Source organism: Dermacentor silvarum, chromosome 5 (assembly GCF_013339745.2).
Source record: "Dermacentor silvarum isolate Dsil-2018 chromosome 5, BIME_Dsil_1.4, whole genome shotgun sequence".
Lineage (NCBI taxonomy): Eukaryota > Metazoa > Arthropoda > Arachnida > Ixodida > Ixodidae > Dermacentor > Dermacentor silvarum.
The window spans coordinates 25,965,794-25,993,097 of NC_051158.1; the positions used below are offsets into that span (position 1 = coordinate 25,965,794).

Here is a 27,304-nt window from a genome sequence, read left to right on the forward strand (position 1 = left end):
TTGAAGCAACCCACGTTGAAAGACACGACAACTTTATTTTGAACTTCCCCATCTGAAGTGTTAAAAAGAGAAAGGTGTGTTCTGTTTTTTATTCAACGTGAATTGCTTCAAATATATATATATATATATATATATATATATATATATATATATATATATATATATATATATATGTAAATGACGCGCCGAAAACTGAGTGCTGGTACGGTTCGACGTCACAGATTTTAAAGTATTTACGCCATCTGTGGCACAGTAGAAGTCCTCGAAACTAGCGAAGTTCAGTATTTGTCTCTCTATAGAATGCGAAATAATGTGGTCCCGTCTTTACCGAGAAATGATTATTCTGTATCTCTTAGAATACGATATAATGTAGGCCGTCTTAATTTGCCGTTAAAGGATTATTTTGTCTCTCTTAGAATACGATATAATGTAGGCCGTCTTAACCGATGAACGATTATTTTCTGTCTCTTAGAATACGATATGATGTCTTTACCCATAAAGGATAAAATGGGATCTAAGCCGGCCCCGAAAAAAAAAAATCCATGACGTCATGAGGAGATGGTGCAGGTTAACTTCAAGGCGACGTTCGCCACCCGTCTCTCATTTTCTTTTTCTTTCTTTTTCTTTTTTTTACCTCTTTCTCGGCTTATATCAAACCTCCTATCATCAAGGTAATAGTGGCCTTGTTTTTCTTTTTTCTCTTATTTTTTTTTCGGGGGTGGCGTATTGCAATAGCGTAATATACTAACGCAGCTCAAATAGTTTTTTTTTCTCCTTAGAGCCCCTTTCCTATCGCACTGTTTAATCGCTATTGTAAACTCGTTTCATATGCCCAGTGTATATCTTGTAGTATTTAGTCTCGACGATCCGATGAGAGATCTCCACCGATACGAAGATCGCTGACAGGTCTGCAGAGAACGTTGACCCCGTTACGTCGTTCGTCTTCTTCTAATTTTTTCCCCCCAGGAGCTGCATGTTTCACTGCTGAAGCAGCCGTTTGACGCACGGCGTATTCCGCATATTGAAACTGTAGCTTGTTTTTTTTTTTCTTTTTTTTTTTGGCCGTCAATGCCAAGTAAGTGTGGTCGACGCTCGCTTTCGCTGGAGCGTACTTCTTTTTTTTTTGTCTGTGGTGCTTTTTACCCGTAAGTTTCGCTCATTTACGCCTCTAACCTGTCTGCAGGTGAAAAGGTTTGACGATCTTGCGAGTGGCGAAACGGCGTGCGTTAAGCTTTCCTTTGTATACTTGTTTACCTCATGGTTGAGCAATAAAGAAGCCATTACGGCAAAACTAACGACAACCGTCGTTTATTAGTGGAAACTCATCTAGGGTTTGTTGAATTGAACATGCTTCACAGTAACATCGAACATGAAACATGCTACTTCAGCAATATGTAAAAAAAAAAAAAAAAAAAAAAAGAAACAGCTAAAGGGGATTGGAGAAAAAACAGCAGGAAATTTTCGAACTTGGGCTTGCGGAATTATCGCTGCTTGAATTCTGAGCGAGCTTTTGTTCTGGGCACATTGGCTGTTTCACGAATCGCGGAGCATTTGAATGCGAAATGACGATAAAAAGAATGTTTACGAGCGTCTTTCGGGCTTTATTTAAATGTGCTTCTAACCACCGCTTGGTCGTCACAGTGTTGAGTCAGCAAAACCGCACTCTCCAATCACAACCGCTCTGGTTTCAAGATATATAGTGACGTCCATCACGGCTGCTTTCAAAATCACCTGTTATACATACAGTCTTTCAGCAATGGCGACGTCTTTGGAGACTCGAGTAGCTGTACGTGTTTCTTTATTTTCGTTTTTTTCCCCCGATGTTTTGCTCAATTCCATGAAACTAACCGTTTGAGACGAAATATACGGTGAAAACGCACGAGATAGTGTTAGCTTAGCCGCATTCACGTATCAGCCGTTCGGATGATACGGGGGAGCCCTTTGTCTTGCAGCTGCTGCCATGTTTTACGAGGCAGGATGATTTGCCGAAGAGAAAGGTTATGCTCGGTATAGTGTAACACGGCGCGACTTGAACTTTTTTTAATATTGAATGATGGCGTTCGCGTTCAGAACTCTCGACGCTCAAAGCCGGGTCGGCAGTCACAGTTTTCGACAAAGCCGTCTGTCGTCACACATTCACGCTTAATCGCGCCGCTACTTTCGTGTTGTCTGCTCGAATCAGTGGAAGAATCATTTGTGGCTTCCTCCGTTTTGAAGACACGTATTCGATTCACGTCGTATGAATATTCAGAGCATTGTCTATTCAAGTCTCTTCGACTACGGCGTCACTTGTAACCCGCTGTGCAGTTTTAACGCGATAGCGTTAAGGGCCCCGTGTCGCAGAAAAACCGGCGTCGGTGTCGATGTCGGCGCCCGCGGCCGAGAAAATCATCCCCAAGCATGCAGGCCCTCCAAATACATTTAGGTATGCCACACCATTCTATCATTAATGTTGATCATACCATGTCTTCCATTCTCGGCAAAGCTATTCCTTGGAATTTTGAGGATGACAATGAAACAAAACACCCACAGTGCATGCCTTTTATGTCAAATCTTTTCAGACTGAAATATCGAAAGTACGAAACAAAAACGGAGACCTGAAAATTACGCAATTATTTTTGGCGCGGCTGTGCAATATCTCCGGGATCGCCCCACGCGAGAGACCGCGTTTCTACCAGAAAGCTCGCCTTCGTGCATAGCGTTCGCCGCCACTGTTTCCCGGTAATCATTACGGCTGCTTAAGCAGCAGTTTTCGGGAAGCGTGAGAAGCAGTCAGGAATCTTTGTATGCTATCGCGTTCCACTCTTAAAAGCGAAGCTTAAGCGTCATCCCATTTTTTTCTCTCTATTTACGATGGAGGTCATTATCACCGTCAGTCCCGACAAAATCGTCTGCTCTAGGGAGCCTACATGCAAGCTTGCATGTAGGCTCCCTAGTCTGCTCGTAGAACGTTCCCCTCTCTCTATATATGTATTTTTTTTTTCGGCCCTGTGCTCGATTCTGCAGACGAAAGCATTCGTGACACCCTGCGATTCGAAAACAGTAATTTGCTTCTGGTCATACAAATATTCCGAAGTTTCCCTTGTGCAAGATGGAGGCAAATCATCACCGCTTCCGCCGAAATCGTCTGGTCTTATATAAGTACGTGTGCTCTTTTCGGTTGTCTGCTCAATTCTGCAGACGAAAAAAAGAAAAAGAATCTGTGTGACTCCCTCCTATTCGAATACAGTAATAGGACTCTAATCACAGAAATATTGTGAACTCTCACTGTCCGAGATAAAGGCCAATCATCACCGTTTCCGACAAGATCGTCTGTTTCTTTCTTTCTTTCTTTCTTTCTTTCTTTCTTTCTTTCTTTGTCGTCTGTTTCGTGAACGAAGCGTTTTCTGCTTCCTCCGTTTAGCGCGTCTGCTAGGCGTCCTCCGTTACCGACCGTGTACCGCGTGTCTGCGTGTGTGTGCGTGCGTAGTAGGCACACGAGAAGAGAGCTCGCGAAGCAGCTGTGCTTCCCAGAAGCGCATGAAAAGAAAGAGAGAGAAGAAAGAGCAGAAAATGTATTTTCTAGGCACACGCGCCAGCGGTCTACGAAGCTCGCTTAGTATTATTATCGTTCTTCTTTTTTTTTTTTTTTTCTGCTCTGGCGCCTTGGTCCGTAGCGCGCCGCCATGGCTGGGTCAAACCGGCCCCCTTTCGTAAACATGGTGTGTAACGGAGGACGATAACGCCGTGTTTACAAATGGCACGCGTGAGCGGGCTCAAACTCGCCGGCTGCTCGAGAGATGGCGCTACTAGAGCACGAACGATGTCTCGTTGCAGTTTGAGAGGGCGCTTCGTTCGACGCCGCCACTTGTGAGCCCGGCGTGCTTTGGCGTGCATCTTTGTTGTTGTTGTTTTTCTAATCTTTTGTTTTTGCCTCGCAACAATGCGGCCGTGTGTGAAGGTGAACGCAGGTTGGTTGAAGGACGACGTGCGCTGTTTTGCTAGCGCGGTCATGTACCGTGCGTTGTGAAGAATAGACACTCTTTTTATGAGTACCTTCTTAACGAGGAGACACAATTTTAAGCATAATTGGCATCTGTGTAGTTTCGGATTGCTTTTCGTTGAGTATGAGGATGTGGTGTCCAGCTCTGGGTGCAGGGGTGCTTTTGGTGCGCCGAAGGACCTTTTGCTTCAGCCGGTTTCCACGACGTCGTATTAAAAAAAAAAAAAAAATAGAGATCAAGTAGGCGCGAAGCTGATCCGTCTTCTCCCAGGCTTCGCTATGTACCATATGTCGATGACCCCTTAGTAGCGATGTCTGTGTTTCAAATTTGCTTTGCATTATCGCACTGTCCTGCTGCTTCAATCATCCTGGATAAAAAAAAAGAAATGTAAAGGTTCGTGCGTACGAAAGCCTTGAAGTGTCACGCAAAACTGGTATGGGGGTGTCCTGACGACAACATTGACGACAGCGGCACCGAGGCTGACAGGGTCGCAGACCGGCGATCGAATAGCAGGACATCACGACAACGCCAATGTCGACGGCGCCTATGATCATCGAGCGTTCGTATAATTGCTACCGCCACAAAACAGTCAAGAACAGACTATTTCTGCCCGCTAAGTCACCATAGCTACAAGGTCAACTCCCCCAACGGTTCCGCTCCCATGTGTAGGGTAGCAAACCGGTTGTGCTGAACTGGTTAATCTCCCTGCCTTTCCTTCTCCACTCTTTCCTTCCTTCCAACAGTCACTCCTTTTATAGAATACTGTTACGCGGCTTCAGGGTAGGAAAACAGACGCGGAGAGATAATCTGGCGCCAATAAAAAAAAAAAAATCCGAAACTATATATATTTTAGCGAAGAAGAGGGACGATACAGTGGGGCATCCTCACCAGCGCTTGCTAGTGGCGCCGGCTATATATATATATATATATATATATATATATATATATATATATATATATATATATATATATATAGTGTATGTGTTCGCGCGTCGCTATGAAGGCCTTGGTGAAGCTACAACAGGGAAAGAACACCTCTTCCACAGGTATATCCCCGCTTAGTACGAACTGCCAGCTGTTGTCTATATGCGGATTCCTGCAGCTTCTGTTTCTGCGCTGGGCCGCGCGCATGCGCCGTGCGCATCGCGCTTTAAAAAGCAAGGACGCAGTAAGCGCCCTTGCGAAAGTTGTTTTCCCGTCCGCTCACTAGCCCGCCCGCCCGCGGCGCAAGCGAGCGTGCCTTTCCAACTAGCGTTGCCTCACCGGCGAACGTGTGTGCCCTGGAAAAAGACTTTTACGTTGCAATCGCGTTTCATAACAATTGCCGTTGACCACGGAGGCGCTCCTAACGAGCCCGGTCTGGTCGACTGCGCAACGACTTCGCTTGTGTCATCGCAGTCGTGCAGCGTAGTAAATTTAAACGTTCCAGGACGTTCGCTTGTGGCACGTTCTTTTTTTCTTCATTGGCTGCGGTGCATCAGCTGTTTCTGCTGATATTACTGGCCGAGTAAGTTGAAAAGAGAGGCGGAACGGATGTGTCCGGGTAACTATTAGACAGTACGGAGTTCTAGCAAACGTATTAACCTTCATGGAATGCCGGTTTACGGGAGACTTGCACGGCAGCAGCAATAGATTTCTGGGGCTCTTTCAACCGTTTTGTGTGGTCGTTGGTCGGACCGCCGATACAAAGGCGCGAACGCAAAGGACGCTTGCGCTCACGAAAAGTTGAGGGCACTGTCTACCTCACTTCAACAAATATGTGCCGTCAAGCGCGTCATTCCTCTAATGAAGCGAACAACTTTCTCGAAGCGTTCGGCTATTCGCTTACACTGGCAATCATCGTCGATGGTTTCTGCAACAATATATATATATATATATATATATATATATATATATATATATATATATATATATATATATATATTCTTTTTCGTATCGTTTACAACTTGTATGCTAGCAGGACAGGTGATTCGTGATTTGGACCCGCTTGCACGAAGTTCCTCTTGTTGGGTCGGTGGTTACGTGTTCCGTACTGATAACAGGGGAGGCATTCTGTAAGAGTCCACCTAGTGGACATGTCGATTTTGTCTGCTTCCGAAGTGCTGATTGGCTGTGGCGCCTGGCTCCTGCTGAAGCTCAGCCCAGCCAATCAGAACTTCAACAGCAGACGAAATTGACACGTCCACTAGGTGGGCTCTTACGGAATGCCTCCCCAGCGCAAGAGATATGTATTGATGAGCAGACGACACCCGCCATTGTGTCGTCTGCTCCGTCATACGTTAACACGGACGTCTCTCTCTCGTCTGCTCTCTCGATTGTTCTCGATCGACGGCTATTAATATGGTACCTGAGCTCCACCGCCAGATCTAGCCGCATTTCGTATGCTTACTACTTCCGCGATCGGCGCCAAGTGGCGCGCACATGCGCGCGTCTTTTCAAAACGGCATTCGACCACGACTCCAACGACGCGTGGGGAAGGGCGTCTTCACTGCACGTTCGAGGAGACCGCGCGTCGTCAAACCGAGAAAAGACAGCGAGAGAGAAGGAACAGATACGGAGAGCCGGCAGCAGCGGCGTGGTGTTTGAAGAACGAAAGAAAGAAAGAAAGGCAAAGAAAAGCTCGACTTTGCAACCAAGTGTCCACCGACGCTGTGGGTCTCGCCTTGTCGCTAGAAAGCCGTTTGCGTTTCGTCGAATGCCGCAATCGCGACAACCCCCCTGCTTTTTTTGCTTCTGGAGAACCACTCGAGGAAAAGAGAAGCACACGATAGCAGCGGAGTTCGCGGGAGGGAAAGGGGGGGGGGGGGGGGCTAACAGAGGTGAGGGGGTGTTGGCTGCGCCCTCCCTTGCTTAGTGCTAGACACTGCCGCCGAGCGGAGTGGGGTCAAAACGCCGCTGGGTCTCGCGCTTTCCCGAAACACATTCTCGGCAAGAAAGACCTCCGCGCGGTCGACGGTCGTGCCGCTACCAACAAACGAACCAAGAAGCAGGCACTGTCTGAAAGACTACGGGGAACGAGGCATAATGCAGTCGGCGTCATAAGTTTACGGGCCATGGTGTCTAAGAAGAGATTTCGAGCTTCCGAGCAGTTACTGACGGCAGCTATTAAAAAAACCGCATGGGCATATGTTGTCCGCAAAGCCGGTAATCCGAAACTATGCTGCGGGCCCAGACTGGTTAAACATTCTAATTTTTTGCGCAGTTCCCCAGGTCAGTAAAATTTTAAGCCCGACCGTACGCGGGAGCATTTAGTGATGCCATTTCGACGTCGCTAAGGTGAACCACCACTTCCAGTCGTGGACACTGAGCTGTAAAACTGGTTGCACGGCGTTGATTCGTAGGTTCTCTGGCGTGGCGTTGGGAAGTACGCTGTAGATAAAGGATAGTGGCCATTAGCCGCGTTTGTTTATGTTCAATGTCTGTTTATTCGTCATGCGGGGCGGCTAGGACCGGGTAGGGCGTCTCCCCAAAAGTTGACCACGATCCGACGAGAGACCGCAGTCCTCGGCGTGCAGTCTGACCTGGTTGAGACCGCCTTTCGTGCTCGTATGTATGTTTTCTTGTATCGCCACGCACTTCGTTGCTTCCGCACTGTCTTCAGATCTGTTCGAGTTGTCTACAGCTTCCGCCACTCTGCGCTGTTTTGTGAGGCAGCGCAACCGACGCGGCTTTGAAGATGCCAGAGAGTCGGAGCTCGAGAGAGAGAGCTAGGCGACGTACGGCGCGCAGAAAAGACGGGGGTTCAGAGAATGCGCGGCGGGCATCTTGTCTAGCATTGAAAACACTTTCGCCGCATTCTGTTGTTAGTTAAGGTGTACTACGCTTGACATAACGAGCCCGCCACCCAACATCCCCCCCCCCCCCCCCCCCCTCGCTGCAAACTTCTTTCCTGTCGTCTGCTTCACCGTCTGTTCCCAAGAGTGGTCACCCTCGAAACGACTTTCGCGTCTTCTGCTTCTTTCGTCCGCTATTTCTTTCCCAGTAGCTACCTTGCAGACGTCTTCTGCTACTTCGTCTGTTCCTTCCCGAGTGGTCGGCGCGGTCGCGCGCAGTCTCGCTCGAAGCGAGCTTTCACGGAACGGCCAAGAAGAGAGGACGAAGAGGGAGGGAGTGGGCACGGAAAGAGGCCGAGCTGTCTGTCGTCTGCTTCTCTCCCTGCGATGGCTCCTCTTCGCGTGGTAGTCCCGAGAACTGCTGGCTGCCATCGCGGCCGCTCGCGGGCGCGTTTCTTTTCTCCCGGCCGCTAATCGCTCTTCCAGGAAAACAAGATTGGCGCGCGCACGGGCTAGCCGAGGAGGAAGTCGCGAGGCACTGTGCTGCGGCAGTAGGAGGAGCGGCTTGCCGACGGGGACGCCGAGCTGGAGCCAAACCCTCGCCTGCTTGATCTCAGCATCTAACCTCAACCTCTCTCTCACTCCCCCCACTTCAGTTCCTGCAGCTTGCGCCGTGGTTCATCTGCTCCCACTTGCGCACCTTCCATCCTTCCCTCTCAAGTCAAGCGTTCTCCCTTTTCGCCTGCCGCCTCTTCTCTACCTTGCAACGGCGTTATCTATCCATTTCGCTTTGTTCTGCAGTGCTTTTGTTTCGCCTTGCAGGATCTCTCTTCTGCTTCACCTGGCACCGATTTCTTGCTTCGCGTAACTTTCTGGAGCCGATGTCGTCATCTCGCTCGGAGTCCTCGCTTCGGCTTGTTTCCCGCCTCCTCTGGTCATTTGCCTGCGGTCCGCCCACCTACTTGACTTTCTTTTTTTCTTCTTTTTCTGTGCTCTTCGGCTTTGTTGTAGCCATCTGTTTGAGAGTAACCGACTTGAGCGGTGACGAAATGTTTCTTCTACACCGAAACTCGTCGAATGATTTTAGGTGACGCACTTTTTCCGGTGTCGTCTGTTTGCGTCTTGAGGAACAGACGACAGGGGCAACTTTCGCGTGAACTTCTGTGCAAGGCTAACACGCGTTTTCGTCTGCTGGATTGTCGAGCTGCAGGCCGGCATCGCTTGTTTTGTTCTTTCGTGACTGTCGTCTGCTTTTCGTTGCTCTCGTCGTCTGCTAGCCCCCGCCGTGCTCCGTATCCTCCATCTTTTTTTTTCTTCTTCTTTTTTCCTTGCTTGATATCGCTACGCTACCGTTTCCACTGCTCTTCAGCGGCTCTCGGAGAGTGGAACACTTTTGCGCGGTGACGAAGTTGTCTCTCTTTTTTTTTACTCTGAAATTCGTGCAAGAGCTTTTGTCTGACGCGCGTTTTCCCTTTGACGTCTGATCGCGCCTTGGAAGAGACGTGACGGGATCTCGCATGTTTGTAGAGCGTTCAACTTTCGCAACCATTCCGCCCCAGCCCGTCCTTCTCCGTTCGTCTTGCAACGTGGTTCTAGTATATATGCAAACTTTCTCTAGCGCATACAGGCTACAAGCCAGCAACATGAATTACCCGCACCTTTTCGTTCCCCGGGACGGTATTGGACTGAAACGCGCTTACTGATGATCTGGTGAAGTATAGCCAGCACTTAACTTGTCTTTTTTTCACATTAATTAGTAACGTTTTTATTGTTCTGATGCAATTTATGTATCCATTCTAGTCCGTTGAATCACTTTTGTAACAACCCTGCTAAAATCCACGGGATTGCAGTATGTATAGATGATTTTATATTCGATTAATGAGCGCCGCCATCTTGGGCTGTTACACAAACGGTTTCTAAGTTTTATGAGAAGTGAAGTGGCGTAACACGGTCACGAAACGCTGAACGCATTCATACAACTATTTTCATACTTGCAAATCGAATCTAGTAACGTACATTTCGTTGTCAAAGATAGAAAACAGCAGCGTTAACAGCCCAAGATGACGGCACCTAAACGCTTCCGTGAAATAGCCAATAGATGAATAAATAAACCTGAACGCGCGCTTTTGTCTGGCCAACTTACCAGGCTATAGGCCGACTTCTGCTTTGTTTTGTGACTGTCGTCTGCTTTTCCTATTTGTCGTCTGCTCGCCTTGCTCCGTCTTTTGCTGCGCAGCTCCTGCCTTTTTTCGTTTTTCTTTTCTTGTTTGTCTTACATCATTCCCGCGCCTTCTGGCACGACTCTCGGCTCAATCAGCTGCGTTCCCTGGAAAGGCGTAGCGACGGGCAGTATCCAACCGGCCCTGCGCGAAGCGTCGTCCCCGCTTATCAGCCGTTTTTTCCGCGTAACTAAGACACTCGCTGTTGCCCCCTTTCTCGGGAATGCCTGCGTAACAGACGACCGACGAGCGAACGATCTCGTTTAGCCGCATTTCTTCTTTTACTCGCTCTCGGCGCCCTTCCTTTAATTCTCGGAAAGAAACAGAAGGGTCTCGGCCTTCGGTCATCCTTGAGACGTGCTTTGGTTACGCTCGAGGAAAAAAACTCCACCGTATCGTGCCCTGGCGAAGCAGTGATGCAAAGAAGGGTTTTGGGGGCGTGCAAGTTACGTACGAGTGTTTCATCACGTCCGTTTAGCGGCTTATACCGCGCGTGCGCAGTTAAAGGCGAGTGGCGCCTGTATAATAACTAAGATATACACTGCGCATGCGCACTTTTACAGCGCTATGCGCTTATGAGCCATCGGCATACCCATGTAATGTCGGTGTTCATTGTACCATATCACGACTTCTTGTAAACATCACGGATCCTTGTAGCATCACGCTCGGAGCCTCTTATTCTCAGACGATCTTCATGGATGGATGGATGAGGCTGAACCCCTTAAACCGGGCGGTGGCATACGCCACCTAGCCATGACTATTAATTCACCGAACTGAGCACAGCGCCGCCCCTAGGGAAGCAGCTCAGCGCCTGTACTTGACCTCCGCGATCGTCGGCGCGCGCGGTGTGCCTAATATATTGGAAGCCACGCTCCGCGATCTGCGCCGTGTCCCCTGTCCCTCCGCTAACGCGACTTCCGCTAACGGGCTGTTAGTAAGAAAAGTTAGCCAGGATTGTTGCAATGGTAGATGCTGTACTCATGTATAACCAATCTGTCAAAGCTTAACTTTCGTTGCAGTCGGCCCCGTTTGGCGACATCTTTCCTTTCTTGCCTTTCATCTTCCTCAGCTATTTACTTCATTGTACTAGAGGCAGCAAAGTTCGCGGGTAAAAGAAATATTATTTTTCGTCGCCTCAGATGTAGAGGCGACAAAAAAATTTTTTTTTTTTTTTTTGAGGGAGATAATTTTCTTATTGCGAGCTCTCCAGTTCCCCTCTCCGGAAAGTTCACCTTTCGTTGCCCTTAGCAAGATGCCATTGTCAGATTGAGGGAAAGAGGGATAAGCTGGAAGTTGAAAGAACAATAGTTACAATTTATTTTTTCTTCCTTTTTTGCGATGACGTAGTCGAAAATGCTTGCCAATGCTCGGGCTGGTTCTAAGAACTGTTAACAATGGCCACGGCTCTTGTTTTCTCCCTCAACCTTTTTTTTTTTTTTCGGATTGAGAAGTTTGTTCCTGGAATCACCGTTGAGCTAAGAAGGTCAGTAATTCCAGGAACAGAGTGCCGACGCATTTCATTGCGGCCAGACTTCCACTTTGTTTTCCGAATTCAACCAAACGCACGCACGCATGCATCTGCGTGTGCTTTGTTAAACGGGCGTAGGAAAGGCTTTTCTCCGAGCCGGTATAGATCAGAGAGAGAAAAAGAGAGATAAAAAAAGAAGGCAGGGAGTTTAACCAGTGAAGAGTCTGGTTGGCTACCCTACGCTGGGGAAAGGAAGAAGGAGAATAGAAGAGAGAGGGGGAAGGCGTACACGGACGACACTACGGAGTCAAAGGCGCTCGCACAAGCCAGACGTTCTCAGAAAGCACAAAAATTGCCTTCACTGCCTTCTGATTCGTTGATCGGTGTACACGGCGTACCAGTACTGTCTGTTCACTCAGATGACAACCATCTAGTTTCCTGAACGCGTTGGACATAGGCTGTATTTGCGCTTCAAACTGAGGGCCGTGGCATAACAGGTGGGCAATGGTCTCGTCGCAGCCGCAGACATCACATACAGGACTGTCAGTGTTGAGTATAGTAAACTGGATATATCAGAATTGGCGGCGCTTGTAGGCGGTGGCCATCTTTGCTGGGCACCGTGGGAAGTGGCTCAAGGAATGGCCGCGAACGCCCCCCCCCCCCCCCCTTTCTTTCTTTCCTCCAGCGTGTCTAATAGTTGAGTCGTTCCGTTGCGTCTGTAAATCAACTAATGATCGAATACCCCACTCTCGTCAATCATCCCGTACACTTATTTGCATTTTTTGCCATCTCATTTATTCCCTCCCTCTTTTCCCTCTTCTCCGTGATTCATTGAAGATACCGAAAACAGCCACATACTAGCTGCTCTGTTAAGAAGAAACTTACGTCGGCTTCGCTGCGTAGCCGATTCTGTGAATTAGGGCAGAAAAGTCCTTTTATGCTATCCCATTAATTTCATCGCTCATTCAGCGACAACTGCAGCAGACATTCAGCAAACTCGAGCGAGTGAGTAAGGGAAAGAGTTAGAACAATTAAGGAAGCCACACTGTAGGGCAGCCGAGGTTCCAGAAGTGCATAAACAGCCCCGTCCAGACGATTTATTAAAATGGCACGATCGTCTGCTATTGTTATCTGACCGTTTCGGGCACCATGCATGCTTCCTTCTTGGAATTCGTCTGCTCCGCGGTACGACGCGGCTGCGTCGTTTGTTGGCGTTGAGTCGCTGTTCATCGAAAATCGGCGCACTGCCGCCTTGTTATATCTGTTCCTTATATATCCCATTACTCTCGCCGCCATGTTTAGTTTCCCGCACGGACCTGCTGTCGACCTCAGCGCCGTCCGTCTGTTTGTTTAATGGACGCGTTTGGCCCGCCGTTACTACTTTGCCTTACATTTAGTGTTCCCGTTTCGCCGCAACCTTCGAGACGCGCGGAGTCGACGGAATCCGATTCTCTTTCGAACCACGTAAGTGACATTTCCAAAATCAGACGACCTATATAAGAAGCCGCTTTTACAGAAACGTTGTTGTCGTCTGCTACGCGCGTGGCCCGCATGTTCACCGTCCGTCTGCTTAACACTCTCTGGATTTTTAACGCCTTCTTTCCTTCCTCCCTTTGTATAAGTTCTCTAATTGCAACAGATTGCCTGCGCGTGACGTCACGGGCGCTTATAGCACAGTGCTGCTGAGATAAAAGCTGATCGTGGCACGATAATCACCGAGGAGAGCAATCTCGGCGACGAAAGATGTGCGCCACGTCGGAGCCGTTCGAATAAACGGAGCCGCCGAAAATGCCTATCTGGCTTCGCGGCTACTTACGAACGCGCGTTTATCCGGTGTTAACTTCGTGGCAAGGGAAAATGCCTTATCTCAGAGATTCCATATTTGCCTTGTCCCGTGGGAACCGCGAGCGCATCATAAACCGACGAAGTTTGCTACCCTCGCCTGTCTCTCTATAAATTCCTGCTGTTTGAGTTTTTTTTTTTTTTTTTTGCTTTTCTTGATGGCTACTCCGTTCACTTTAATGGACCACCAGTCACACCTCGTATCCGCATAACCGGCCCGTCTTCATTTATTTGCCCGTATCCCGTCTGCTTCTAGTGCGAAAGGGTGTCGTCTGCTAAGTGAAGGCGAACGGGTAGTGCATTCAAAGCCGGGCGTGACCTCATTCACCGAACCCATCAAATACCCGTGAATCTCCGTATTCCTGTCAATCTTTAATTTCCGGCCCGCCTCGACAGCGTTTCCATGTGTATGATGGCTTATCTACTCTCTTAAGTTTTACTGGACCACCATGGATTCGTGTCCCGTATGTACATGCGCACCTATAACCGGCCTGATTTATTTGCTCGTATGCCGTCCGCTTCTAGTGCAACATATTGTCGTCTGCTAAATGCATTAAGGGAAGACTAGTGAGTAAAGTGCATGCAAAGCCGAACGTGATCAACGCCAGTCACCGAGCCAGTCAAATACCCGCGAATTTATTAATCTCGGCGTTTCTATATCTCTAACAACTAAAGAGAATGAGATAGAAAACAAGACGTGAAAGGCAGAGAGGTTAATCAGGTTAAGCGTCCGGTTGGCTTCTCAGCAGCTAGAGATCTATCTAATACAACAACTTGAATGGACCGGCAGCCATATCGCGTGTGCACACGACAGGCTTAATTAGCTTCAGCTTCTTGATCCGCTCGCTTTATGTCCCTGCATCGCCTGTATCTATCTCTAAAGCACCACGTCTGCTAAACGCCAGCTATCGAAGCTCGGCCCATTCGAGGCCGGACGTGACGTCGTGCCCCATGATTGATTTTTCCGCTCAGTCTGTGACATCTCAACACCGAGGTGCTAATCCGAGCACAAACGTGTCCGCTAAATTGAGGCGCGTTCCTTTCACGACTGAGTTTCAAGGATGCGTCATTGCGAGAACTTGTCGACCGTGAAATCGCACCGCGCATCCAAAATTACTTTCCTATATAGGCACCACAATGCACGCGTGCCTGAATAATTCAGCGAGCAAGCCGTTCAACGGTGCCCCTCGAGCGAGTCGTTAGAAACGGACTTATATACGAAATCACGTATTGTGCGGGGGCCATTGTTTTTCCCGAAGTCCTCCGGGGCGCATATCGGCTGCCGCCGTTACAATGCGGGGTGTCGTCTGCTATCCCGGAGCCCTCGGTCGTTATATTTAGAACGACTCGGCGTCACGTCTTATGTCACACCTTCCTTTTCCATCGTTTTTGCTCCCCATTACGCCACCATAATGCGAGCATAAATGTATGCGTAACACGTACTAATCGACGCACGGCAGCTTGCTTTGGCATCGCGAAAAGCGCGAAGTTAACGGCCCCGTTCAACATTACGTTTTACTTTTCCTTTGTTATTATTTTTTTTTCCCCGTGTGCTTCTGTCGTCGCTGCGTCGGCAATTATTTGCCGCGGCACAGCAGATACGAGCTCTCTCCGATCCATCACACTCGTCACGAACAATGGCACCGATTTTGCTCCTCGCGGATTACGGCGAACTGCACTGGGGCGCGTTTCCCAGAAAAAGCGACGCCAGCGCCGCACGGCGGTGGTTTTCGAAACAGACGACGTGCGGCGCGGCGCCCACACGACTTCTCACTCGTCGTCTGCCGCTTCCGTGGAACAGACGGGGAGAGAGTCGTCGTCGTCGTCGTCTGCTCGGGGTGTGCGAGCAGCAGACGACCCATCGGTGTGCGAGTAGTAGCAGACGACGCGTTTTCGACGCTCGTTCGTTGTCGAGGAATACTTTGTGCGCGCTCTATTATACGCACCCGAAGTGTCGTGCGTCTTCGTTGTGCGTGTTTATGTGTGCGTGTACCGATGCCTTGCGCGGACTCCTGCGTGACTCCTGCGGACTACGGTAGGATATGCTGCCAAGCCGTCGTCGCTGCTGGTTCGCTCAGTCGCGATGCGAAGCGGAAGTGTGATGTCGCATTCGCGGCAGAAGCGATGATGACGAGCGGATTGCCGGCGGTGAGTCCCGCTTTTTCCAACAATATTTCACCCGTCGGGTTTCGCGAAATCTCCGCCGTTGGCGTCGCTACGATGTCATTTGGGCGTGACACGGAATTTGTTAGTCCAAAGAAAGAGAGATGATTGCTGTAGACTTGGTTGGTAAAGGTGTTTTTGTGCTTTTCCCATAATGTTCTAATCCGGCAGGGTTTGGTTTTCGGGGCCACTTTGAGAAGTTTTGGGATTAAGGTCGGAAAGGCAGGATTGAACGAACGCTAAACAACATCTTCGAGCGACGATCAGGAACTCGGAATTGGAAATGGCAAAGTTTGGTGGCACAACCGAGTTGGTGTGGGCATGCATACGAAAGTAATTAATCGGAATGGGCTCTTGTAGTACTGAGACTCATGCGATGTATTAAAGTTGGTGTATACTTTTAAACAAAGAAGCAGAAGAGAAAACAACGGCATTCGTGGAAACAGGGTCACCCGCAAGCAACAACTCAGACATGCGAGTTGTTGCATGACGTATATAACTAGTGATCCGGCTTCCATTAAACATTGTGTTGATAGTTAGCGCTCGTGTGTGTCCATTCCTGTGTCCGCGTGAAAAAATGGTTTCCGCGCTATACACTATATCAAAGAGGGTCGGTATGTTCTCATATCTTGTCTTTAGCTCGGGAGCTTCTATCTGAATACATGGGGATGTACAAACCGTTTTTCTCGGCAACCACTGGGCAATTTCGATTAGTTTTGTTGCATTTAAAAGAAGGTAATATTATCTAACTTTACGACTAAAATTTCAATTTATGCCACATATTTTTTTAGATAAATTCTCGATAATTGCAGATCTAATGTTAAACAATTTTCGTAAAAGCTACGAAGCCTTAAATCAAGATTTTGCATGCTGGAGCGTGTCTAAATAAACTTTCTATCATAAATGCAACAAAAATAATTGAAATCATCCAATGCGTTTGAATATCAAAATCGGATTTGGCCCCGATCGAGTTGTAGCTTTCTCTTAACTCTCGAACCGTTCTGTACATCGTTCTATCTTGCTGTTAATCCAGCCCTGCTTCAACAAGTATAATACTATAGTGAACGCATACGGCCGAGTACGAGGAATGTGACATTTGGACTCGGTAGTATTTTTTTTTTCAAATTTTTTAGTGATCGCGGCCGCTGCTTTCCTTTTACGTATACTTTCGGTGGCATTTGATGTAGTCTCTGCGGTTCCTCACCAGACCTTCACAATCTTTGCGTATGCAGCTTGGTAAGGGCGGGTGCTGAACTCGCCATGAGATGTTTCTTTTTCTCATTTTATGTTTGCACATCCGTATACGTGTGTGTGTAGGCGCCCTGCGGACGTCAGTTTTGTATGGCGCGCCTGACCAGTGTATATTTAGGGTAGTATACTAGCGTAGAAGCCATCGGCATTGCAAGTGTTTGATTTATGCGCTAACCTTTTTTTTTTGTTTGTGTGGGGCGCGAGGGATGTAGCGTTGGCGTTGTGTTCTGAAACATTGCCCTCGAAATAGTCCGCGGGAGCGTCGAGCGCTCTGCTGGCGCCAACCACATGACGCGGCGTCGACGCGTCCGTTTCGCGCCGCAGGGCGTCCGCACTTTTACGCCGTGGGTTAATTTCAGCGGCTTTTGATTGCGATCGTTGCTCGAGGTGGTAAAATATTCTCGCAAAATTAATTTCTTTAGGCAGTCGTTTGGCGGGAAAATGGTTGTGCGCTATCTAAGAAAGCGAGTGCTAATTACTTCCCTGTAATCCCAAACGCTTTAACGTCGATGCGCCCGCGTGACGTCACATATTTTAAGGTTGATACTCTTTTCGTATTCGGGAGCCGGCTTTGGCGCAGGAAAAAGCGCTTGAAACTTTTTTTGTAGTTGAATCTTCGGTTCCTCCGGAACGGCAGTGTATACGGACCTTCATTGCGGGTAAACTGTTAGCCAGACGGACTCAGTGAACGCTGTCGAGATCCATGACGTCACAGCTAGCTGGTGCGCGAACTTCACGGCGGCGTCGCCACCTATCCCTAGCATTTTCTCTGGCTTATCGGGCCTCTCCTCTCGCGCGCAACAGTGGGCAAGTCTCGCTTTTGCAGGAACGTGTAATTTACTTACGCTTCCTAAAGGGACATTTATCAGGAACATTAAGTCGGCTGTATTAGTAAATTACGCTTCAGCAAACGGCAACCGATATATACTGTTGCGCTTTTAACGCGCCCCTTTAGAGGAGTGCTCACGTGACATTTCTGAGTTGCGATTTGCTTCTTCCTGCGTTTGAATGTAGGTCCGCACCAACTGAGCAGCAGAAAGAAATGCCGCCTGGGTCGGAGTGCCGTACACATATATTTGACTGTAACTATTGTTTCTGCGAAACAGTTTCGGTTTCGGCAACCAGCAGGCGCATGCGTCATGACGGGTCGTGACGTCATGATGCACCGGCTCGCTCCGGTTGCCGCGATCACCGAGGCCCCACGGGAGCGCGACACTCTTAGTTGACGTCATAAGCGCTAATCCGAATGTGCTGACGTCATGACAGTGTCGAGGAACGCCAGATCCGGTGCTTCGCGAGCAAAGTTTTGCATGAATTTAAAGTATCTTCGCGATTCTTTTTTACGTGTGGTAAGCGCGTAGTAGAGCTCGTTCGTCTTCGAAGATATGCGCTAGTATTCCTTTGACTCATTGCCTCTTTAGTGCTAGTTTTAAGCGGACGCAGCCTAGGACACGTGTCAGCCGCCTATCGCCCGGCGCGAATACGCCGGTAAGGTGTCCTAATGTGGTTCGCGGTGCGAGCCGTCGTTCGTTTTGTGGTTGCATATCCGTGGCCTCAGAGATATTCGGGCCTCAGGCCACGCATGGCATGCTACGCGTGCTCTTGACACGTGTGTCGTGCAAAGCACGCTCTGGAACACCGTGCTTGCGCCAGCTGTTACGCGGAAAAGTCTGAGTGACTTGGTTAATCAGAAACAATAAATAAATCAAGCCAGCGGGATCGCGAGCCCATTGCGCATTGAGCGCGAAACAGAATTCCGGTTTTGTGAAATACTTCGCCGAACTTCGTCAGGGATAGCGCGACGTGTTGCTATGTGCCAATGTTTCTTTTTCTTTCTGGCTCGACGAGATCAGCCCTGCTTATAATCGAACCATTGGATTGGCACGAAATCGGCGAAAGTGGAATTCTGAAAGAATACTTTATCAAGTCTAAATTGATTCGGTGTTTGTCTCCAGTGTCGCCCCTTAAACTCCCGATAGATCGACGTCGATCAAATCTTTATCACATCTGGGCTTATTGCTGCGTGACGTCAGCAAACGTCATGATAAGGTCGATGACGCGCAGACCAGGCTTTTTGAGAGCAACTTCAGCATCAATATGAAAATACGCTTTCCGCGCCCTTCACAACTTGCTAAGCGCGATCCTTCAAGGTGCGAGAAGCGTGTGGTTGAGTTGCTACAACATTTTCAAATACGCGTGAAAAATCTACGCGTGAAAATCGGTTATAGGCCGTTGCGTACAAGAGATTTCTTTGGAGCACATTTTTCTCTCTAGCAACAGACGCTGCGCTGCGCACAGGTGTACGCATCGCATTTTCCTTCGCTCTGACGTTTTGGTGCTCACTTTTGCGTGAGCGTGACGTTAGAATTGAAACACCTTAGCACATTCAGCGCGCGCGCTGTTTGTGCATGGTCTGCATGTTCCTTTTCCTTGAGGCGTGTGATCGCACGCGGTGCGGTCAATGGGCCTCGTTAGGATAACCCTGGCGCGCCACCGCCGCCGCCTTAGCGCTTCGTAATAGCAAAAAAAAAAAAAAAAAACAACGTCACGTGACCTCCCGTACTTGTTGTATGCCCAGCGCCACGTTCTGTCCGTCTATACACACACGGGACGTCGGTCGCTCGAACCGCGGAGCGATCAATGAACGCTCGTTACATAACTGACGTGACTGTCCGCGCAATTTGGCGCCTGTTCGTAAGTGAACCGGAGAAGCGTTTTTTTTTTTTTTTTCATGCGGAGTTCAAACGCTCGTGTGTATTGATATTTTCGTGACTTTGAAGAGAGCACTCAGGTGGCCAAAATATTAATGCCGAACCCTCCTATACGGTGTCTTTCATAGCTGCTATGTTTGCTGGGCTACGCTATATCTATCTATCTATCTATCTATCTATCTATCTATCTATCTATCTATCTATCTATCTATCTATCTATCTATCTATCTATCTATCTATCTATCTATCTATCTATCTATCTATCTATCTATCTATCTATCTATCTATCTATCTATCTAATCATCTGGGCTGGATGGTGTACGCTTATGTGGTTCGTTTTCAGCGCTTACGGCCTCCAGACGGCAATATTCTGAAACATGCTTGCCTCTGAGATAGATGCACGGGCTGACACACTGTAGCAGACGGCGATATTTTAGAAGGCGTCTGCTATACGCATACCAGACTTAGGGCGTACACGGCCAGCAGACGGCGATATTCTGGAAAGCGTCTGCTGTACATTTCTGGTATACGTATGCGTAGACAGAAGTTCGGCGCCAACGGTCGCCAGACGGCAGTATTCTGGAAAGCGCTTATTCGCTCTGGGAGACCGACGCACACACTTCGCACGCTTGCGTGGATGCCCGTTGCGGGGAAACCCGGCTGCATCCCGCATTCACCGGCTGCGCCGGGGCTTCCTGGTAAGCGCAGAAATAAAAACCGGAATCGGATTCTCAAAATTACGGACCAGCTGCGCGGAGTTACCCGCGCGTTTAGCGGTCGTCGCCGTTTGCCAGCTCGGCAGACGCGCGTTTTCGTTTGATCGCGCACGGTGCACACGCCGTGTGGCGGTGGCTTTGCGAAGTCTGTCGGCATGGCGCGTCATTATTCATTTTTTTTTTATTCTTCAAAATCGTCTGCTTCGCTTGTAAGGTAGCGATCGTCTCCGTGGTGAGCTCACTGCGTTTATCCTGTGATTTGTCAGAACCGTAGGGTAAAAACGGACAGTTCGCTTATAAAACGGAATTTTTCCTGTGTGCTATACACATACTGAAGAATAAACTTCGTCTGGACTTGATTTGCTTTCTCATACACTTGGTGCTATGGGCTGTTGGTCGCGTTAGGTATATTGTCTATAGGTATAACGGTCATTGGTCTACCTCTTTCCGTTGTCATTCATGGTCGTCCGAAGAGGTTGTTTTCAGAAAGGCGATCGACAGCAGTCGAGAAAAAGAATATATAAAGGCCGTAATTCAATGGGCTGTACAGAGACGATTTATAAACTTCGCAGTTGATGTCGATTCCTTAAAACATTGCACGACATAGACGCCACAATGAAAAAGAAACCGTAGAAATTTGTAACAACTGTCGCAAATTTGTGAACGTCGGTCTTTTGTCGATTATATATATGTTAAATGCCGTAAGCAATCCGTCGGGGTTTCTCTCCGTTATCCTTGCGTATTCGCGACGTGCGACATCCGCTACAGCCTGCGCCGTGTTCGCCGTTAAATCGGGGCAGCAGCTGCGATACTATAGATAACGGACGTCTGCCCTCGCACGTTTTATTTAAGCGTTAGCCAGATAAGAACGCACTGATGTCTATCGTGACTTGGAACGGCGAATATCCATCGCAGACATTCAGCGCAGACATTGAGCGCAGACAATCCGTATAGGAGACACGGAAACAGACTCTTTTCCGCGATTTCTGGTGACGCACTCGAACCACATGGCGCTTGGCCGTGTAGTTAGCCTAACCTTATTATACACTTTATATTATACGTAACCATTTCTCCAAGGTGATCGCATATACAGTACGCCCTCCACGTTTTTCGTGACACAACTGTGGTGGTTATGTTTGAGCCGTTCGCCGAATTTCCCGCGCACTCCGCGTGGCAGCACCGCGAGGTCACTCGCGTCACGACACCTTTTCCACGTGGGTGCACGCCTCGAGTCATGCCTCGCGGCTCACGATTCGCTGCCGCCCCCAAGCGGCGGCGGCGTCTCGAGGAAGTACGGAAAGAGGACCGTCGCTCGTGACAGCTCGTATATCTGCGCATAACGTGACGCGCGGCAGGTGATTGAAGTCGCCGCGATCGGCGTTATATGTATGTACGTGCTCGGATGTTCGACATGTGATTCGCATATTCGCGCCGAGTAGCTCCTGGAGTCGCGCGTATCGATCGATCGATCGGCGCGGACTTCGTGTAAGCTCGGTTCTTCGCCTGCGATGATCCGTCGCTTGTGGCCCGGGCAGTTGAGCGCAAGTCTTAGCATGGTCTCGCGGGTTCGAACGGGTCATTCCGACGTTGATGGAAAACTACAAGAGACCAGCCGCATTTCGGTGCGCGCTAAGGAAATCCCGGGGATCCAAAATTGTTCCGGATTTCTACACTACGGCCTTTCTGACATGTATACACACAGCGTATAGTGTTTGGGGTGTTAAATAAAGCTATGCGCCGAGATCCTTCTACAGTGACACGAGATGCTTGAAGAACCACGATGCATCGCCGTGCACAGGGTAGCATGCAGAACGCCCCAAACTTTTCGCGTGCGCCACCACGTAGTATAGTAGCCTTCAAGTTGTCACGTGCCTTTTTTGAGCAAGGACAGACGTCTTCTTTCTGACGCACTGCCGCGAAGTGTCGGGCTATTTTGGCGCCCTCGAGTTATTGCGATGCTCTCTAGGCGCGCATGCGCACCTGCTATTCCTGACGCGTTTCGCCTGCGTGCCCTCGTTTTCTCGCACGAGACTGGCGCGATGTTGACAGCGCGCTGCGCAAGTCGTTTACGTTTCGCGTGCGGCTCCTTGTGTGCAAGAAACAGTATTGCTAAAGGAGTCCGCAAGAAGAGCCTGCAGGCGCGCTGTCAGCCATCTGCATGTGACGGTCGCCATCCATCCGCCTGTTTGAATTCTGCAGATTCTTCCGTCCGTCCTTCATATCACATGCAATATAGATGACCTCGTTCGCCAAAGCGGTCGTCTGCTATTCTTGACCATCCGTCTATGTGTTCACATACACTTACACCGTAGGCACATGCGATGCATGCGCAACATATCGGTCGTCCGCTGTTTCTGAATTGGCCGTCTGCTGTTCCTGATGATCTGCCCACGCCTTCCGTACGATTGTTGCCGTCTGCTATTGAATTTTCAATTCAATAAAATTTCGTTTCTTGGCGGGGGAGGTTTACCTTGGCTAGGTCTAGAAACTCATATACTTATAGCAGCCTGATCGTCCATTGATTCCTGACCATCAGTTGGCGTGAGATTGTTGTCGTCTGCTGTGTTTCAGCTAGCCGTCTGTTTCTGATCGCGAGTTGGCGTAACATTGTTGGCGTCTGCTCTTTCTGACCTAGCCGCCTGCTTTTCTTCCGACCACCGCAGTCACGTGTACGCCAACCCTAAACGTTCGTCTTCTTTTGCTTCTTCGCAGATGGTGGTCGGTGGTCGGACGGCGATCGCCGCCGCGCCCATGTCCTGCGCCCGAGCCGCGAGCTGCGCCTCGCCCTGCCGCTGCTGCCCTGACCTGGTGTGGTCGCCGACACCGCTGTCCAGCGGCGGCATGTGGTCGGCTCAACTTCGGTCGCCGCCGCCGCCGCACGCCGCCGCGTCTCAGCCGGCCACCGGGCACGGCTGTGCGGCACTGCCCGACAAGCAGGCGCTCTTCCTGGTCGCCTTCCCCATCTGTGCCTCTTCCAACGGCAACTCCCAAGCGTCCCAACTTCACCCAGCGGCGACGGCGACGTCGTCGACCTGCTGCTGCCGGTGCTGCTGCAAGTGCAGCTGGAGTGCCAAGCCGCCCTCGACGACGACGTCGACGCCCTGCTGGACCGCGCAGCAAGACGCCTCCTCGCCCGCCGGAAGGAACACCTTCCTGCTGTCTCCAAAGGAGGAAGAAGGGAAACCTTCGTCGGGCCTCCCGGAAGATCGCCTAATGGAAGTCCCTCCTCCGTCCCCTCCATCCCCTACGAACGCTCAGCAGCGCTACGGCAACCAGCCTCACCTTTCCCCCTCTCCCGGTGCACCGCCGCCAGGAGGCGCGGCGAGCGACGTCGACGTCGACCTGAGCCGCGTTCGGGACGCCCTGCGGACGCTTCGCACGAGCGGCTACTACTACGAGGGCCTGTCCTGGGAGGAGGCCGGTCGGCTACTGCGAGGCCGATCCGTGGGAACGTTTCTGGTGCGCGACAGTTCGGACAACCGGTTCCTGTTCGCCCTGAGCGTTCAGACCGAACGCGGCCCGACCAGCGTTCGCATCCACTACTGGCGCGGCCAGTTCCGGCTGGACTGCGAGGACGCGCTCGCCGGCAGCATGCCGTGGTTCTCGTGCGTCGTGTCGCTCGTCGAACACTACGTGCAGCTCAGCCGGTCGGCCAAGGGACAGATGTGCGTGTGGTTGGACGGTCACGGCCGCCGGGACTTGCCCATCATGCTGACGAGGCCGCTGTACCGGGAACCGGCGTCGTTGCAACACCTGTGCCGCATCGCGCTCAACCGGAGCGCGGGCGCCGCGGTTGCCGCGGCGTCCAGGACTGTGGAGCCGCTGCCGGCGGCTCTGAAAGACTACCTCAGGGACTACCCGCACCTACACTGACCAAAGCGTTATGAACCCCACCTTTCTTTTTTCCCGTTTGGGTTTCTTTTTTTTTGGCGGGGTTTGTGAAATCTTCCTCCCAAACCCGGGGCACCCTTTGCGTGGCCCTGTTCTGGTCCGACTGCGGCGGCGGTGGTGGTGGTGGTGTTGGTGGGGGTACAAATAATTGTGCTGTTGCCGCGCGACGGGACCGCCCCACCCATGAGTCGCAGTTCCTACACACGTGTCGTGAAGAAAATTAAGCCAGCTTGTAGAGTCACTGGATGATGATGACCTTTGTTGTTGATGATGATGATGATGCCTTGTTTTGTTTTGGTTTCTCGTTTCCTTCTGTTCTGCTTCCGCGCTCTGTGCGTTTAGCTTTGCCAGCGTGGAATGATAAAAAAAAAGAAAACGGTGTGTTTGTAATACGTGCAGTCTGAACCGATGAGAACGTGACTACCTTTCCTTTCCCCACCAGAGGCATAAACAGATTTGTGTTCTGAGAGGCGGCTCGCTTTTTTTCCTTTTCATATAGTGCTGCTTATGGGCGCCAAGTACAAAAAGAAGGGAAGAAAACAAACAAACAATGTAATCAGACTTGGCTAGAGCACTGACTTCCTCTTGAAAGTCTGTCCTGCGCTTTGTGATATTCGCTTCTTCGCGTGGTGGTCTTTGTACCTGCTGTACTATCATGAACCGAACGACCTCCGTTCGAGTTCTCCGGGACCTGCAAACCATGTTTGCTTTCCACTTTCTCTCGTAGGAATATATATATATATATATACTCTAGTATATATATATATATATATATATATATATATATAAACTGCACCAGCTAGGATCGCACCTTAAAAAGCTGTAGCTAGGCTAGGTTAAGCCTAAAGGTGGCAAGTCGCGTCAGACTGTACGGTAAAGGCCCCGCTCTCGCATCCTAGGTGCCGTTGTATTTGACGTATTATCTCCAAGAACGGAATATCTGCATGTGCTCAGGGAAATACAAGGACACACACAGTATGCCGAAAAAAAGTGTATCTGCGAACTCTGCATCTTGATAGGCTTAAGATAAGAGCAGAACGATGACGTCTGCTACACACTTGCTGACGAATGCAAGCTTGCGGTTTTCTAAACTGTTCCATACAAATGAGTGAAAAATGCAGTCTTTAAAGATTCAATTACAGTGGAATCTCGTCGATACGATTTTCTCGGGAACCGGAAAATAAAACGTATCACCCGACAATCGTATTATCCGAAATACATGGCTCCTTTAAGACATTGGCCGGGAGAAGAACAAAAAACGTATTATCCAGAAAAAAACGTTTCATGCGGAGTCGTATCAACGAGATTCCACTGTAACAAGATTTAGCGTCGCTTTTGAGTGCCCTTTTAAGGCTTCAGCGAAATCGTCCATTCACATTACCCGCCTCGCTCACTGGGTATTTCAGTAGCAGCGGTTATAAAGTCTCACCCCGGTTTCTAATTACCTTCGAGCTCAAGTCGTTTAAATCGGTGCTCTTTCGATAGGGAACCCAATCAATTTGGTGCTAATAATACCCAATGTACGAGGCTATACTGCAGGGTTTTACAGAACGTGCTCTAATATGTCGATGCATCGTCGAGAAATGCTTTACGAGTTGAGGCTGCTTTCAAACTCGGGTCTCTTGCGTGCCTTTTGCAGAAGCTTCAATTTTGACAGCGTTTTGCTTGCTGGTTTATTATTACGATAGCGAAAAAAAATATACTGGGCAGTCTTTTTTTTTTTCAGGGTCAGCCGTGTAGTTAATGCTTTCGTCTGGTAGTAGCCGTTGGTGCATTGAATATTTCCGGTGCCAGATAATGGTATAGTGCGTACGGTGCTCTCGCGGATATCTCGCGACATATTTGCTACCCTTGAATTTTGGCCGAGGGCTGTTTTTTTTGTATGATTATTGCACTTTGACCTGCGTCTGTACCATGTGTTAAAAAGTGCTTGCTTGCTTACCACATTTTGAAGATGTCTGTGGAAACCACCTCCATTTGAAGCTTCGCAGTAGCTTGATTTCTGCGGACTTGAAAATTTGACTTTTGAGTGCATCTGTCCGGGCAGCTGTCTTTTGTATATTCACGGATATCAGGAGAAAAAAAAAATGAGTGCGCGAGATTCAAAATGTATTCATTTAGATGGGGAGCCGTAAAATCGTCTGCTTTCAAACGGACGCTGCTATAGGGCTCGTAATGAGCGGCGAGGAATGAAATCCGAAAGTGAAAACGGGTACAGCATTTATAAGGAGTATGCTTAACATTTTATGTTGGTCGCTAGTGCTAGCGTTATTTTGCGCGAGCAATGTTTTTTTTTATAGTTACTCATCGGTGATCCGCGTCAGACGCATAAACTGTATGATTGCATTGTCGTAGAAAAAAAAATATGCGACAACGGTGACGCGTTTATTGCGCAGACGATGTTATTCAAACGTTCATCGATAGCGTCTGAAGCGAAGCTCACGTCGCAGACGTGTCGGGTTTCTGAGTTGCAGACGATCTTGTGGCACTCCGAGTAGCAGACGACCTTGTGGCTCCCCCGAGTAGCAGACGAATTTTGCGCCGCTGCGAGTTACAGACGACATTTTGTGCTTTAAGCAAGGATCCTTGTACCACAGCTAGTTAATCGCATCAGTTGCGCAACTCGGCTCTAAAGTGGACAAGTACATCGCCAATGAGTCAAAAATTTTAATTGGGCGTGCCACTGCTTAGGTGCGTTCTAGTTTGTCTCGCCTGTCGCCAGGTGGGGCGACAAACTTCGAAATTATGACCCGCTCAGCTGATGTACACCCCTGTTTATGAAACGCGCAGTCGATTACACGAGTTTCGCAACTGGCGTGGTTAAGGAGCTTTTTTTTTTTTTTTTTTTCATGCGCAACTGCCAGTCGGAAAGAAAGAGATGTGTGTGACACGTGACCGATCACGTGATTGTGAACTTCTGGTTCTTGTAAAAGGCGCGTCGGCTTTTATCCAGTGACTCTACGAGCGTACAAAGACGAAACCGCGTTTTACTGTTCAGGTGCCTTCTGGGACCAAGATGGCGGCTATGTTTGTCTGTGTGTGTGTCGTACGCGCGCTACCGCCATCTGTCGGGCAAACCGCACACCTCTTCCCGGCGTCCCAAGTGTTCACAAAGAAGGGGGAAACGAAAGTGTCGGCGGTTTCCACTATTGTGCGGTGTTGTGAAGCTTTTCTTACCTGTTTTTTTTTCTTCTCTAAGATGCGTCGCTGCCTTATTCGCGGCCGCGCGGTATTTTTGTACAAGCGACCCGTATCTTCTTTGTGAAGTCGTAGTAAATTTGCGCGGG

The 27,304-nt window shown here is 49.4% G+C and overlaps 1 protein-coding gene across 2 annotated transcripts in view; it reads left to right on the forward strand.

Annotated features, from left to right (window-relative positions):
- The window catches only part of LOC119453124 (cytokine-inducible SH2-containing protein), a 35,543-nt gene extending 10,801 nt beyond the window's left edge, over positions 1 to 24,742 (forward strand). Inside the window, exons 1-2 of one of the 2 annotated variants that reach the window (XM_037715125.2) lie at positions 14,935 to 15,433; positions 22,839 to 24,742. In XM_037715125.2, coding sequence (XP_037571053.1) covers positions 15,281 to 15,433; positions 22,839 to 23,999 — 1,314 coding nt within the window. In that variant the 5' untranslated portion in view covers positions 14,935 to 15,280 and the 3' untranslated portion in view covers positions 24,000 to 24,742. Of the gene's footprint in view, positions 1 to 14,934; positions 15,434 to 22,838 lie in introns of those variants that run through there. The other variant, XM_037715126.2, reaches the window with a different exon arrangement.
- The last annotated feature ends 2,562 nt before the right edge of the window (positions 24,743 to 27,304 follow it).